General features: G+C 36.3%; 1 protein-coding gene, 6 non-coding genes and 2 pseudogenes across 12 annotated transcripts in view; 5 read left to right on the top strand and 4 right to left on the bottom strand.

The window, feature by feature from the left end:
- Positions 1-4,255, top strand: part of slit2 (slit homolog 2 (Drosophila)) — a 277,680-nt gene extending 273,425 nt beyond the window's left edge. For all 6 annotated transcript variants that reach the window (XM_061916190.1, XM_061916184.1, XM_061916214.1 and 3 more), the window contains one exon: positions 254-4,255. In XM_061916190.1, the coding sequence (XP_061772174.1) occupies positions 254-501 (248 nt within the window). In that variant the 3' untranslated portion in view covers positions 502-4,255. The remainder of the gene's footprint in view (positions 1-253) is intronic.
- Positions 4,256-5,379: 1,124 nt separating this feature from the next.
- LOC133563059 (5S ribosomal RNA) lies at positions 5,380-5,495 on the top strand (annotated as a pseudogene).
- A 709-nt stretch (positions 5,496-6,204) lies between these two features.
- Positions 6,205-6,323, bottom strand: LOC133562910 (5S ribosomal RNA). Its single transcript, XR_009808945.1, has one exon. It is a non-coding gene; the product is annotated as a 5S ribosomal RNA (ribosomal RNA).
- A 531-nt stretch (positions 6,324-6,854) lies between these two features.
- On the top strand, positions 6,855-6,974 carry LOC133562988 (5S ribosomal RNA). Its single transcript, XR_009808974.1, has one exon. It is a non-coding gene; the product is annotated as a 5S ribosomal RNA (ribosomal RNA).
- Positions 6,975-8,933: 1,959 nt separating this feature from the next.
- On the bottom strand, positions 8,934-9,052 carry LOC133562932 (5S ribosomal RNA). The gene has a single exon (XR_009808955.1). It is a non-coding gene; the product is annotated as a 5S ribosomal RNA (ribosomal RNA).
- Positions 9,053-12,263: 3,211 nt separating this feature from the next.
- On the top strand, positions 12,264-12,372 carry LOC133562999 (5S ribosomal RNA; annotated as a pseudogene).
- A 700-nt stretch (positions 12,373-13,072) lies between these two features.
- Positions 13,073-13,191, bottom strand: LOC133562906 (5S ribosomal RNA). Its single transcript, XR_009808942.1, has one exon. It is a non-coding gene; the product is annotated as a 5S ribosomal RNA (ribosomal RNA).
- Positions 13,192-14,714: 1,523 nt separating this feature from the next.
- Positions 14,715-14,833, top strand: LOC133562897 (5S ribosomal RNA). The gene has a single exon (XR_009808937.1). It is a non-coding gene; the product is annotated as a 5S ribosomal RNA (ribosomal RNA).
- A 696-nt stretch (positions 14,834-15,529) lies between these two features.
- Positions 15,530-15,648, bottom strand: LOC133562970 (5S ribosomal RNA). Its single transcript, XR_009808968.1, has one exon. It is a non-coding gene; the product is annotated as a 5S ribosomal RNA (ribosomal RNA).
- Between the last annotated feature and the right edge of the window lie 5 nt (positions 15,649-15,653).

Raw genomic sequence — 15,653 nt, 5'->3', positions numbered from 1 at the left:
CATGAGGGGTTCCCTCAATCATCAGGAGATGAAAAAAAAATAAAAAAATAAAAAATCTCCTAATGATTGAGGGAACTCCTCATGAAACAGTTCTGTAGAGATGAAGTAGTCTTGTGATTTTTTCCCACACCTACATATTGCGCTCTACCACGGTATCGAGCACTATTCTCTGGATAATCCAATCAAGACATATATGTATGTATGTATGTATGTATGGTATATAAATGCATGTTTCCGCCATTCCTTCCCGCAGAGGTGGCCTGCAGAGGGGAACGGGTCCGAGATGTCTACCAGAGCCAGCAAGGCTACGCGGCGTGCCAAACCCAGGAGAAGGTCTCCCGTCTAGTGTGCCGGGGCAGCTGCCTGGGGGGCTCGGAGGCCTGCTGCACCCCCCTCCGCAGCAAGCGCAGGAAATACACCTTCCAGTGCACCGACGGCAGCTCCTTCGTCCGGGAGGTGGAGAAGGTGGTGAAGTGCGGCTGTACAAAGTGTCCGTCGTAGAAAAAGAAAACACAAAAAAAAGACTTTCTCCTTGCAAGATATGTTTTGTGTGCCCCCCCCCCCCCTCCCTTCTTTTCACGCCCTGACACAAATCCTTCCAAGTTTGTTTTTTAAAGAAGAAAAAGAAACACGGGAGTTTCTTTCCTGGAGTTGAGTGCTGGACTGACCATCCATGCTTCCTCGGCGGGGATGTGGAATTGTAAAGACTTCTTTTTTATTACCGAGTGGAGAAAAAGACAAAAAAAACTTTTTCCTCGTATCTTTTTCTCCGATGTCTCTTCCCCGGACGTCCCTTCTCCGTGTCGTACGAGTAACTTTCAACGGTAGTAGCACACACTCGCCACTAGGAGGCGCTGCCGGGAGACCATCTTCTTGTTCGCTGACTCAGCGATTGAACGACGCACTCGTGGAGCGAAAATACTGACAAAACTCCACAAGCACGCAGAAATGTTTTTACTTACCACCAAATATTCGCAAGTACGGATAAAAAATGTTCTCAGTAAAAAATAATTTGCAAGTATAGAAAATGTTCAATTCAAGTATTTGCAACTATAAAAACATTTTTTTCAATAAAAAACGATTCGCAGATATGAAAAATCCAATTAAAAAAAAAATTGGCAAGTGTAAAAACAATTTTCTTTCGTTGAAATATGGTTTTCCAAGAATAAAAACAATTGTCTTCAGTAAAAAAAAAATATTCGCACTTATAAAAACAATTTTCTTTAGTTAAAAAAATATTTGAAAGTATAAAAGCATATTTGCAACTATATAAAAAAAAAAAAAACGATTCTCAAGTGTAAAAACATTTTTTGGGTAAGAATAAAAACTTTTTTCTTCAATGGAAAAAATGTGTTGAAAAAAAATATCCTCAATTACAAAAACTATTTTCTTGAATTAAAAATACTAATTTTAAGTATGAATTAATTTTTTCCTTCAAATTAAAAATATTTGCAAATATTAAAAATAGTTTCAAATAAAAAAACATTTGTAATTATAAAAACTACTTGTTTACACATTGCAAGTATGGATAGTATTTTTTTCAAATACATTTTCAAGTATAAGAAAATGTTTCAATTTAAATTAAAATCTTTTTTTTTAATTTAGAAAAACGCATTCCGAGTATAAAAGCTATTTTTTTCAGTTGAAAAAACTTTTTTTGCAAATATAAAAACAATTATAGTCAATTAAAAAACGATTTGCAGTTATAAAAACAATTATTTTCAATAAAAATAACGATTTGCAGGTATAAAAACTATTTTCTTCAATTAAAAAAAAAATTAAAAGCTGTTTTCCTTTTTCTTTTCATTATGTAAAGGGATTTGATTCACTAGAGAAAAGTGCTATAAATATAAATCACTTCACTTTGTTCAATTACAAAATATTCGCATTTATAAAACAATTTTCTCTAAGTAAAATAATATTCAAAGGTACAAAAAAAATTTTAATTAAAGGAACGATTTTTAAGTATAACAATTTTTTTCTTTAATAAAAAATATTAGCAAATATAAAAAAAAGTTATTTTGTTTACTTACGCTTTCATTTTCATTGAAAATGTCTTGCGAGTCTCATTTTTAGTTGTAGAAAAAACATTTTTACTTGCAAATCTTTTTTTCATATTTTTTTGCAAATCTCATTTTTAGTTGAAGAAAAAAAATGTTGTCTTAAAAAAACTTTTTTAATTGCAAGTAATTTTTTTAATTGAAGAAAAAGTGTTTTTTTTTTGCTTATAAATCGTGTTTTCATTTTTAAAAATAGTTTTGTTTTTGTTTTTTACTTTCGATTCCGTTTTCGGGCTGTAGCACCCCCCACAACCTTAAAAAGGGACAAGCGGTAGGAAGTGGATGGATGGATGAAAATGTCTTGGGAATCTCACTTTTAATTGAAGAAAAAAAATTTCTTTACTTGCAAATATTTTTTTTTTCATAAAATATATATTTTTTACTTGCGAATCTCATTTTTAATTGAAGAAAAAAAATGTTGTTTTTTTTTTACTTGCAAATATTTTTTTTTTTCATTAAAAAAAATTTTCACTTACGAATCTCATTTTTAGTTGAAGAAAAAAATGTTTTTTTATTTGTGAATCTCATTTTTAATTGAGGAGAATTGTTTTTATACTTGCGAATCATTTTGTTAATCGAAAAAACTTTTTTTAACTCGCCAATATAATTTTTGATTGAAGAAAATAGGGATTTATTTGCTTACAAATCAGTTTTTTTTTTTCATTCAAAAAATGATATTTTTTTTACTTGCCAATCGTTTTGTTTGTTTTTATTGAAAAATTGTTTGTTTTTTGTTGCAAAATGTTTTTGTTTTGTTTTTTCATTAAAAAAATGTTTTTTTAGTGGCAAATCTCACTTTTAATTGAAGAAAAAATGTTTTTGTTTTTGCTTATAAATCGTGTTTTCATTTTTAAAAATAGTTTTTTTGTTTTTTTTTACTTTCGATTCCGTTTTCGGGCTGTAGCACCCCCCACAACCTTAATAAGGGACAAGCGGTAGAAAGTGGATGGATGGATGAAAATGTCTTGGGAATCTCATTTTTAATTTAAGAAAAAAAAAATTATTTTACTTGCAAATCTTTTTTTTTTCTTAAAATATATTTTTTTTACTTGCCAATCTCATTTTTAATTGAAGAAAAAAAATGTGTTTTTTTACTTGCAAATCTTTTTTTTTTTCATTAAAAAAAATTTCACTTACAAATCTCATTTTTAGTTGAAGAAAAAAAAATAGTTTTTTACTTGTGAATCTCATTTTTAATTGAGGAGAATTGTTTTTATACTTGTGAATCGTTTTATTAATCGAAAAAAGTTTTTTTAACTCGCCAATATAATTTTTAATTGAAGAAAATAGGGGTTTATTTGCTTACAAATCAGTTGGGTTTTTTTTTCATTAAAAAAATCATATTTTTTGACTTGCCAATCGTTTTGTTTGTTTTTATTAAAAAAAAAAAGTTTTTTGTTGCAAAATGTTTTTCTTTTTTTTCATTAAAAAATGTTTTTTTAGTGGCAAATCCCACTTTTAATTGAAGAAAAAATGTTTTTATACTTGCGAATTGTTTTCTACCCCAAAGGGAATAAGCGGTAGAAAATGGATGGATGGATGGAAGAAAATAGATGTGAATTGTGCTGAAAAACGTGAGCGTCTCTTAGTTTTGTCAGTCTTTTCCCTCCATGCTCACCTGTACCAGTTCTTCCTCTCCGTTACCTGCCAGGTTCACTACATACCTGAATGCTCCCCAGTCACGAGTATTTATAAATACCTGTACTTATCAAGTAGCTCCGCCCCCCTGATTCTTTTAATATATATTAATTTATATTTGTCCTTATTTTTGTATTAAAAAGACATAACCTGTCAAGATAGCCGAACTAACAAGATGATTTTGAGGTGTATATTTTTGTCACGTTTGTACTCGAGGTCTGGGCCACAGAGCAGATGTTGTGTTGCCCTGGACCTCGCCTACAACTCTTTCTACCTTTTTAACAAATACTGTGACTTTTTCTAAATGGAACTACTTTGTTAGCCTTTGGTGTTTTAACATATTGCTGCTAAGTTTTTGTATCGTAGACTTGGATCTTGATCTGTATGTTCTCTAGATTCTCCTGCTCCCACTGTAAGGGGCGCCTTGTGTAACAGATAAATATGTCCCCCACCCCCCAACACACGTGTGCATCGTGCTTTATAGATCCCGTCTCTCTCCGCAGACGAATGTCAGTTCTTTGGCTGATGTTTGCTCATTAAAACCAATATTTACCTCACTTTGGACCTCGGCCTTTTAATTTGGTGGTCACAAACCCTCCTACTCACACCTGGCCATTCATGCCAACAAAAAAAAAGTACATAATTAATCCTAAAATAATCAAAATGTATTTAAAAAAATAAAAGTCATCAGGGAAATTAATTACTGTGTTAATTAATTAGATAAACTTTAAATATGTAAAAAAAAAAATTGCACATCCACAGCAGACTCTGTCATCCATGTCTTTATGGACCTTGCTTTGTGTACTGGTGCACAGTGTTCCGTTGGACCAGGCGTTCCTCTGCTGGGAATTTAAACTGCCGGTCTCTCCCAAGTTCTTTCGGAGACACATAAGCTGATTCTCAATGAATCCTAGATAATGAGTAGGATATAAGATACTTTATTCCAAAGCTTTGGGAGACCAATCTAGATACAACCTTTCAATCGCATTGCCCAAATTGATCTAACTCTCAAACGGGAAGACACTACTTCTTGAATACGCAACCAGCCCCCACCCTCCCCAGATGGGACGTAGAGGTCCTTTGTTCTAGAAAAGATTAGATATTTAGGGAGTACTCCAACTTCCTACTTTACAAAGCTTCAAGGCTAACACACAGTTTACTTGTGGGCAAACAGAAAGAGAACAAATGGAAGAACACTAGCTGTTTTAAAATATGACCATGAATACAAAGAAATAACTCTAAAATATGGATATTTGTAAATATCTATCTCCGTCAACAGTCATGTAAATGCTGAAATGAGGAAAGAATGGGCGTGCACGATATGAAGAAGGTAGGACTATTTATTTGAGTTCCTTTTAGATGAATCAGTGTTTTGATGTAGAAGATGTGGATTTGTCCAGACGGTAGTAATTAGTTGATGGTGCCTAAGCATGAAGCGGAGTTGAGAGCGGCACCTCTCCTGCAATCTCCCCGCAGCATGAGAGAGCAGTGTGGGCACAGTGAGGGGGAGCTTCCGCTGGAGCTGGGGAGGCAAATATCCAGGGTGAATGCAAGTTGACCGCCGTAGCAAAGGAAGACAACAATCCCACAGGCAGAAAAAGGCCATTAGTGTACGCATGCGCGGCAGGCTGTAAGACAAATAGTCCTTTTGTCCCAGCTCGTCTGTAAGAGTTGCATTTAAAAAGGTTGTTTCTCCATGTTTGAACACGCCCGATCTCGTCCGATCTCGGAAGCTAAGCAGGGTTGGGCCTGGTTAGTACTTGGATGGGAGACCGCCTGGGAATACCAGGTCCTGTAAGCTTTTACACTCACGCCAGAGGGCGCTGTTTCTCACTAAAAAAGCAACACTCTTCATTTCACTTTCACAACATTTTACACTAACATGACTAATATTCCCTGAGGTGCTTTGCATTTAAAAAAAGAAAGAAGAAACAACACAATATACAATATGGCCTAACACCACTCTAAGAGGCAATGTAAAAAAACAACGAGACAATAAAAAGTATAAAGTGACTAGTAAAACTGACTAGAGAGGATTAATGCTGATTCCCAGTGTGCTGAGGGGGTGGGAGTCAATATTTCCTACCGCCTATGCTGTGCAGGCTTTTTATTTTGGATTAAATATGTAAATAAATATGGTAAATATTGTCCAGTTGGCATGTAACCACTGATTGCACAGTCCCGGATCGTGATTGACTGGTGGCTGAGGTTTTATTTTATTTTTTTATTTTTTTACAATCCAGCTGCGTTTAGTGCAGTTATGGCCCAGGAGTAGAAACTGTTCTTGAGTCTATTTGTGCGGGTTCGCATGGTTCTGAAACGTCTGCCGTCTGCAGCGCTCAAAAGTCCTTGATTGCTGAATTTATAATATGACATGTGTTTGAAGATGGCAAAAACCGGCCAAAGATGGATAAATATTAGTCATGTTAGTGTAAAATGAAGTGAAAGTGAAATGAAGAGGGTTGCTTTTTGAGTGAGAAACAGTGCCCTCTGGCGTGAGTGTAAAAGCTTACAGCACCTGGTATTCCCAGGCGGTCTCCCATCCAAGTACTAACCAGGCCCGACCCTGCTTAGCTTCCGAGATCGGACGAGATCGGGCGTGTTCAGGGTAGTATGGCCGTAAGCCGAACAAACATGGAAAAACAACCTTTTTAAATGCAACTCTTACAGACGAGCTGGGACAAAAGGACTATTTGTCTTACAGCGTGAGCTTTGGCAGAAAGTTGGGACCAACTTTAGCTCGACATGAGATCCCACAGGTTGTATATAGCAATTATGGATACTGTTACAACTGTAAGGAGTTCAAGTGTTCAATGATTAAACATAATAGATAGTTTGATGTCAATAAATTATCATTAAATGTAAAAAAAAAAAACAAAGTTTATGATATTTTGTAGGAGGAAAAGGGAGGAAATGATCAAACTGTCAATAGATGGAATTGATATCGAAAGTGTTTCTGAGCTTGGATTAAATCTCATATTGCACATGTACTTATTTTTATATTATAAATGGATATAATAAAGTTGTAACAGTATCCATTATCGTTTTATACAACCTGTGGGATCTCATGTCGAGATAAAGATCGTCCCAACTTTCTGCCAAAGCTCACACTGTGAGCTGTTTCATTTAAAAAGGTTGTTTTTCCATGTTTGTTCGGCTTACGGCCATACTACCCTGAACACGCCCGATCTCGTCCGATCTCGGAACTCTAAGCAGGGTCGGGCCTGGTTAGTACTTGGATGGGAGACCGCCTGGGAATACCAGGTGCTGTAAGCTTTTACACTCACGCCAGAGGGCGCTGTTTCTCACTAAAAAAGCAACGCTCTTCATTTCACTTTCACTTCATTTTACACTAACATGACTAATATTCCCTGAGGTGCTTTGCATTTTAAAAAAAGAAGAAACAACACAATATACAATATGGCCTAAGACCACTCTAAGAGACAATGTAAAAAAACAATGAGACAATAAAAAGTATAAAGTGACTAGTAAAACTGACTAGTGTTAAATTAGATTAGATTAGATTAGATTAGATAGTACTTTATTTATTCCGTCAGGAGAGTTCCTTCAGGAAAATTACAATTTTCAGCACAATCCCATTCAAGATCAGACAAACATTACAGGGAGACAGAACAGGATCGCTGACGGGTCTGCCGGCTTCCAGCGCCCCTTACAAAAAAGATGGCATACAGGTAAACAAGGGGGGGGGGGGGGGGGAGAGAAAAGAATAGAAGATTAAAATAAAAATAAAAAAATAAAAAATAAAAATAGGTCTTAGCCTGGGCCCTGGAGTGGGGGTGCAGACTGAGGCCAAGGGGGGAAAAAAATAAAAAAATAAACAACTCATAGCCATAGTACACATCCCTCTTCCATGTGTGTAAGAGGGAAACATGAAACATCAAAGAACACAGAGGACATTAAAGACATTAAAGCAGCAGATACAAGCAGACACTTCTACATACAGCTATAAATAAAAAGTAAAAGAAACATATCCACTGTGGCGGCCTCTGCGGTGTTCCACGCCATCGTCCGCTGGGGTGGAGGGAGCATGGTCAGAGACAGAAGCAGACCCAACAAAGCAACCAAGACAGCCGACTCCACTCTCGGCCAGTGTCCAGTCCGCATGGATGAGCGAGGATACGTCCAAGGTGACCGAGGTGTCCGACACCTGCTCACCCAGCCAAGACACCGCGAAGCCTCTCCGTCCCAGCGCTCAGTGCTAGCTCCGCAGTCCTGTCCCCTCATCCGCATCTCCTCCAGTCCCTCCAAACAGACTCCGGTGTGGCAGAGACCCTGCAGCTGGTCTCCATGGCCAAAAGGCTCCCGGGAGGCAGATCCAAAAGTCCACAAAAAAAGCACCATAGAGGTCACGAAAGTGCCACCCCTTGTCACACAGTCCCAAAGGGTCCCGGACCTAAAGGCAAAAAAATATAATAACACATGAAAACAAGAGGGAAACACAAAAGGATGACACAAGAGCACAGAGCTCCTGCCTACAGCAGCCACTACAGCAGCGCCATCTTGGAAAAAAAATAAAAAATAAAAAATGAAAATAAAAAAATAAAATAAATAAAAGTTAGTGTATGTAATAATAAGATGGAGAGTGACTCGGTGTTTAACTCCTTTACTTCGAACCGTTAGCCAGTACAGCGATGACGTCCCATCCGTATATAGCACATACTAACAACAAGCCATCTGATTGGCTAAGGCATCTTCATGCCAATACAGTACAAGTTATATTAACCTTACACAACAACTAGAGAGGATTAATGCTGATTCCCAGTGTGCTGAGGGGGTGGGAGTCAATATTTCCTACCGCCTATGCTGTGCAGGCTTTTTATTTTGGATTAAATATGTAAATAAATATGGTAAATATTGTCCAGTTGGCATGTAACCACTGATTGCACAGTCCTGGATCGTGATTGACCGGTGGCTGGGGTTTTATTTTTATTTTATTCTTTATACAATCCAGCTGCGTTTAGTGCAGTTATGGCCCAGGGATAGAAACTGTTCTTGAGTCTATTTGTGCGGGTTCGCATGGTTCTGAAACGTCTGCCGTCTGCAGCGCTCAAAAGTCCTTGATTGCTGAATTTATAATATGACATGTGTTTGAAGATGGCAAAAACCGGCCAAAGATGGATAAATATTAGTCATGTTAGTGTAAAATGAAGTGAAAGTGAAATGAAGATGATTGTTTTTTGAGTGAGAAACAGCGCCCTCTGGCGTGAGTGTAAAAGCTTACAGCACCTGGTATTCCCAGGCGGTCTCCCATCCAAGTACTAACCAGGCCCGACCCTGCTTAGCTTCCAAGATCGGACGAGATCGGGCGTGTTCAGGGTAGTATGGCCGTAAGCCGAACAAACACGGAAAAAGGTGAAAAAACTTTTTTTGCAAATATAAAAACAATTATAGTCAATTAAAAAACGATTTGCAGTTATAAAAACTATTTTCTTCAATTAAAAAAAAAATTAAAAGCTGTTTTCCTTTTTCTTTTCATTATGTAAAGGGATTTGATTCACTAGAGAAAAGTGCTATAAATATAAATCACTTCACTTTGTTCAATTACAAAATATTCGCATTTCTAAAACAATTTTCTCTAAGTAAAATAATATTCAAAGGTACAAAAAAAATTTTAAATTAAAGGAACGATTTTTAAGTATAACAATTTTTTTCTTTAATAAAAAATATTAGCAAATATAAAAAAAAGTTATTTTGTTTACTTACGATTTCATTTTCATTGAAAATGTCTTGCGAGTCTCATTTTTAGTTGTAGAAAAAACATTTTTACTTGCAAATCTTTTTTTCATATTTTTTTGCAAATCTCATTTTTAGTTGAAGAAAAAAAATGTTGTCTTAAAAAAAAAATTTTTAATTGCAAATAATTTTTTTAATCGAAGAAAAAATGTTTTTTTTTGCTTAGAAATCGTGTTTTCATTTTTAAAAATTGTTTTTTTGTTTTTTTTACTTTCGATTCTGTTTTCGGGCTCTAGCACCCCCACAACCTTAAAAAGGGACAAGCGGTAGAAAGTGGATGGATGGATGAAAATATCTTGGGAATCTCATTTTTAATTTAAGAAAAAAAAAAATTCTTTACTTGCAAATATTTTTTTTTTCATAAAATGTATATTTTTTACTTGCGAATCTCATTTTTAATTGAAGAAATAAAATGTTGGTTTTTTTACTTGCAAATTTTTTTTTTCAATAGAATAAAAATTTCACTTACGAATCTCATTTTTAGGTGAAGAAAAAAAATTGTTTTTTACTTGTGAATCTCATTTTTAATTGAGGAGAATTGTTTTTATACTTGCGAATCATTTTGTTAATCGAAAAAAGTTTTTTTAACTCGCCAATATAATTTTTAATTGAAGAAAATAGGGGTTTATTTGCTTACAAATCAGTTGGGTTTTTTTTTCATTAAAAAAATCATATTTTTTGACTTGCCAATCGTTTTGTTTGTTTTTATTAAAAAAAAAAATTTTTTTGTTGCAAAATGTTTTTCTTTTTTTTTCATTAAAAAATGTTTTTTTAGTGGCAAATCCCACTTTTAATTGAAGAAAAAATGTTTTTATACTTGCGAATTGTTTTTCTACCCCAAAGGGAATAAGCGGTAGAAAATGGATGGATGGATGGAAGAAAATAATGGTGAATTGTGCTGAAAAATGTGAGCGTCTCTTAGTTTTGTCAGTCTTTTCCCTCCATGCTCACCTGTACCAGTTCTTCCTCTCCGTTACCTGCCAGGTTCACTACATACCTGAAAACTCCCCAGTCACGAGTATTTATAAATACCTGTACTTATCAAGTAGCTCCGCCCCCCTGATTCTTTTAATATATATTAATTTATATTTGTCCTTATTTTTGTATTAAAAAGACATAACCTGTCAAGATAGCCGAACTAACAAGATGATTTTGAGGTGTATATTTTTGTCACGTTTGTACTCGAGGTCTGGGCCACAGAGCAGATGTTGTGTTGCCCTGGACCTCGCCTACAACTCTTTCTACCTTTTTAACAAATACTGTGACTTTTTCTAAATGGAACTACTTTGTTAGCCTTTGGTGTTTTAACATATTGCTGCTAAGTTTTTGTATCGTAGACTTGGATCTTGATCTGTATGTTCTCTAGATTCTCCTGCTCCCACTGTAAGGGGCGCCTTGTGTAACAGATAAATATGTCCCCCACCCCCCAACACACGTGTGCATCGTGCTTTATAGATCCCGTCTCTCTCCGCAGACGAATGTCAGTTCTTTGGCTGATGTTTGCTCATTAAAACCAATATTTACCTCACTTTGGACCTCGGCCTTTTAATTTGGTGGTCACAAACCCTCCTACTCACACCTGGCCATTCATGCCAACAAAAAAAAAGTACATAATTAATCCTAAAATAATCAAAATGTATTTAAAAAAATAAAAGTCATCAGGGAAATTAATTACTGTGTTAATTAATTAGATAAACTTTAAATATGTATTCCGTTGGACCAGGCGTTCCTCTGCTGGGAATTTAAACTGCCGGTCTCTCCCAAGTTCTTTCGGAGACACATAAGCTGATTCTCAATGAATCCTAGATAATGAGTAGGATATAAGATACTTTATTCCAAAGCTTTGGGAGACCAATCTAGATACAACCTTTCAATCGCATTGCCCAAATTGATCTAACTCTCAAACGGGAAGACACTACTTCTTGAATACGCAACCAGCCCCCACCCTCCCCAGATGGGACGTAGAGGTCCTTTGTTCTAGAAAAGATTAGATATTTAGGGAGTACTCCAACTTCCTACTTTACAAAGCTTCAAGGCTAACACACAGTTTACTTGTGGGCAAACAGAAAGAGAACAAATGGAAGAACACTAGCTGTTTTAAAATATGACCATGAATACAAAGAAATAACTCTAAAATATGGATATTTGTAAATATCTATCTCTGTCAACAGTCATATAAATGCTGAAATGAGGAAAGAATGGGCGTGCACGATATGAAGAAGGTAGGACTATTTATTTGAGTTCCTTTTAGATGAATCAGTGTTTTGATGTAGAAGATGTGGATTTGTCCAGACGGAAGTAATTAGTTGATGGTGCCTAAGCATGAAGCGGAGTTGAGAGCGGCACCTCTCCTGCAATCTCCCCGCAGCATGAGAGAGCAGTGTGGGCACAGTGAGGGGGAGCTTCCGCTGGAGCTGGGGAGGCAAATATCCAGGGTGAATGCACCTGGGGATAGGTTGATTGGCAACACTAAATTGGCCTTAGTGTGTGAATGTGAGTGTGAATGTTGTCTGTCTATCTGTGTTGGCCCTGCGATGAGGTGGCGACTTGTCCAGGGTGTACCCTGCCTTCCGCCCGATTGTAGCTGAGATAGGCGCCAGCGTCCCCCGCGACCCCGAAAGGGAATAAGCGGTAGAAAATGGATGGATGGAATGCAAGTTGACCGCCGTAGCAAAGGAAGACAACAATCCCACAGGCAGAAAAAGGCCATTAGTGTACGCATGCGCGGCAGGCTGTAAGACAAATAGTCCTTTTGTCCCAGCTCGTCTGTAAGAGTTGCATTTAAAAAGGTTGTTTTTCCATGTTTGTTCGGCTTACGGCCATACTACCCTGAACACGCCCGATCTCGGAAGCTAAGCAGGGTCGGGCCTGGTTAGTACTTGGATGGGAGACCGCCTGGGAATACCAGGTGCTGTAAGCTTTTACACTCACGCCAGAGGGCGCTGTTTCTCACTAAAAAAGCAACACTCTTCATTTCACTTTCACAACATTTTACACTAACATGACTAATATTCCCTGAGGTGCTTTGCATTTAAAAAAGAAGAAACAACACAATATACAATATGGCCTAAGACCACTCTAAGAGGCAATGTAAAAAAACAACGAGACAATAAAAAGTATAAAGTGACTAGTAAAACTGACTAGAGAGGATTAATGCTGATTCCCAGTGTGCTGAGGGGGTGGGAGTCAATATTTCCTACCGCCTATGCTGTGCAGGCTTTTTATTTTGGATTAAATATGTAAATAAATATGGTAAATATTGTCCAGTTGGCATGTAACCACTGATTGCACAGTCCCGGATCGTGATTGACTGGTGGCTGAGGTTTTATTTTATTTTTTTATTTTTTTACAATCCAGCTGCGTTTAGTGCAGTTATGGCCCAGGGGTAGAAACTGTTCTTGAGTCTATTTGTGCGGGTTCGCATGGTTCTGAAACGTCTGCCGTCTGCAGCGCTCAAAAGTCCTTGATTGCTGAATTTATAATATGACATGTGTTTGAAGATGGCAAAAACCGGCCAAAGATGGATAAATATTAGTCATGTTAGTGTAAAATGAAGTGAAAGTGAAATGAAGAGGGTTGCTTTTTGAGCGAGAAACAGCGCCCTCTGGCGTGAGTGTAAAAGCTTACAGCACCTGGTATTCCCAGGCGGTCTCCCATCCAAGTACTAACCAGGCCCGACCCTGCTTAGCTTCCGAGATCGGACGAGATCGGGCGTGTTCAGGGTAGTATGGCCGTAAGCCGAACAAAAATGGAAAAACAACCTTTTTAAATGCAACTCTTACAGACGAGCTGGGACAAAAGGACTATTTGTCTTACAGCGTGAGCTTTGGCAGAAAGTTGGGACCAACTTTAGCTCGACATGAGATCCCACAGGTTGTATAAAATGATAATGGATACTGTTACAACTGTAAGGAGTTCAAGTGTTCAATGATTAAACTTAAGCAATTGTTTGATGTCAATAAATTATCATTAAATGTAAAAAAAAAAACAAAGTTTATGATATTTTGTAGGAGGAAAAGGGAGGAAATGATCAAACTGTCAATAGATGTAATTGATATCGAAAGTGTTTCTGAGCTTGGATTAAATCTCATATTGCACATGTACTTATTTTTATATTATAAATGGATATAATAAAGTTGTAACAGTATCCATTATCGTTTTATACTAAATCTAAGGTCAGAAACCCTTTCAATATCAATTCCATCTATTGACAGTTTGATTGTTTCCTCTCTTTTGATCTTCCCCAAAAAATCATAAACTTTTTCTTTTTTTTACATTTAATGATAATTTATTGACATCAAACTATCTCTTATCAATGTATTTTTATTTATTTATTTTTTTTATTTCGGCAATCTTCACATAAAACAAAGAACAACAACAAGAAAAGAAAAACAAAAACAAGAAACACTCATTTGAGCAATGATTGAGCCGAAAGGGTGTAGGTTGAAGCAACGCTTATATAAACCTACCCCATCACAAGAAGAACAAGGTTCAACATATATAAAATCTAAAACATGCTTCACTTATATTACTTTTTTTTTTAAACAATATATAAGCAACATATATGTAGCACACGTCTCATACACACAGTTTAACATTTAAATCAAACAATACATTTGTACACTTATATATATACATATATACACACACATACACACACACATATACATATATACATACACACACACATATATATATATATATATATATACATATATCATACATACACAATTCATTTAAATTCCATATAAAGTGGTGATATATACATTTTAATATAACCTATATGTATAATTATGAAATCATAAATTGTATTTATATACATATATATTATTGTCTTTCTAAAACAATGTTTGCTCTTCTTTCTTATATTTACTAATGATAAATGATTTAAAAAGCTTTTTAAACTGGTTCATGTTGGTGCTGTGTTTTATTTCATCCTTTAAACAGTTCCATATTTTAACCCCTGCTATTGTTATACTCATTCGTTTCTGCGTTGTTCTACAATATTGGATCTTAAAAAGTAGTTCTCCTCTTAAATTATAATTCCCTTCTCTTTGTAAAAATCTTCTCTGTAACCCTGTTGGAAGTAAAGTTTAAGTTTAATAATTGAACAGTTGAACTCCTTACAGTTGTAACAGTATCCATTATCGTTTTATACAACCTGTGGGATCTCATGTCGAGCTAAAGTTCGTCCCAAATTTCTGCCAAAGCTCACACTGTGAGCTGTTTCATTTAAAAAGATTGTTTTTCCATGTTTGTTCGGCTTACGGCCATACTACCCTGAACACGCCCGATCTCGTCCGATCTCGGAAGCTAAGCAGGGTCGGGCCTGGTTAGTACTTGGATGGGAGACCGCCTGGGAATACCAGGTGCTGTAAGCTTTTACACTCACGCCAGAGGGCGCTGTTTCTCACTCAAAAAACAACCCTCTTCTTTTCACTTTCACTTCATTTTACACTAACATGACTAATATTCCCTGAGGTGCTTTGCATTTAAAAAAAGAAAGAAGAAACAACACAATATACAATATGGCCTAAGACCACTCTAAGAGGCAATGTAAAAAAACAATAAAAAGTATAAAGTGACTAGTAAAACTGACTAGAGAGGATTAATGCTGATTCCCAGTGTGCTGAGGGGGTGGGAGTCAATATTTCCTACCGCCTATGCTGTGCAGGCTTTTTATTTTGGATTAAATATGTAAATGAATATGGTAAATATTGTCCAGTTGGCATGTAACCACTGATTGCACAGTCCCGGATCGTGATTGACTGGTGGCTGAGGTTTTATTTTAATTTTTTTTTTTTTTTACAATCCAACTGCATTTAGTGCAGTTATGGCCCAGATGTAGAAACTGTTCTTGAGTCTATTTGTGCGGGTTCTCATGATTCTGAAAGATCTGCCGTCTGCAGCGCTCAAAAGTTATTGATTGTTGAATTTATGATATGATATGTTTGAAGATAGCAAAAACAGACCAAAGATGGATAAATATTAGTCATATTAGTGTAAAATTACGTGAAAGTGAAATGAAGAGCATTGTTTTTTTAGTGAGAAACAGCGCCCTCTGGCGTGAGTGTAAAAGCTTACAGCACCTGGTATTCCCAGGCGGTCTCCCATCCAAGTACTAACCAGGCCCGACCCTGCTTAGCTTCCGAGATAGGACGAGATCGGGCGTGTTCAGGGTAGTATGGCCGTAAGCCGAAC

The sequence above is a fragment of the Nerophis ophidion genome, linkage group LG01, assembly GCF_033978795.1.
Source record: "Nerophis ophidion isolate RoL-2023_Sa linkage group LG01, RoL_Noph_v1.0, whole genome shotgun sequence".
In the NCBI taxonomy this organism is placed as follows: domain Eukaryota; kingdom Metazoa; phylum Chordata; class Actinopteri; order Syngnathiformes; family Syngnathidae; genus Nerophis; species Nerophis ophidion.
This window is presented reverse-complemented; position numbering and strand designations above follow the sequence as displayed.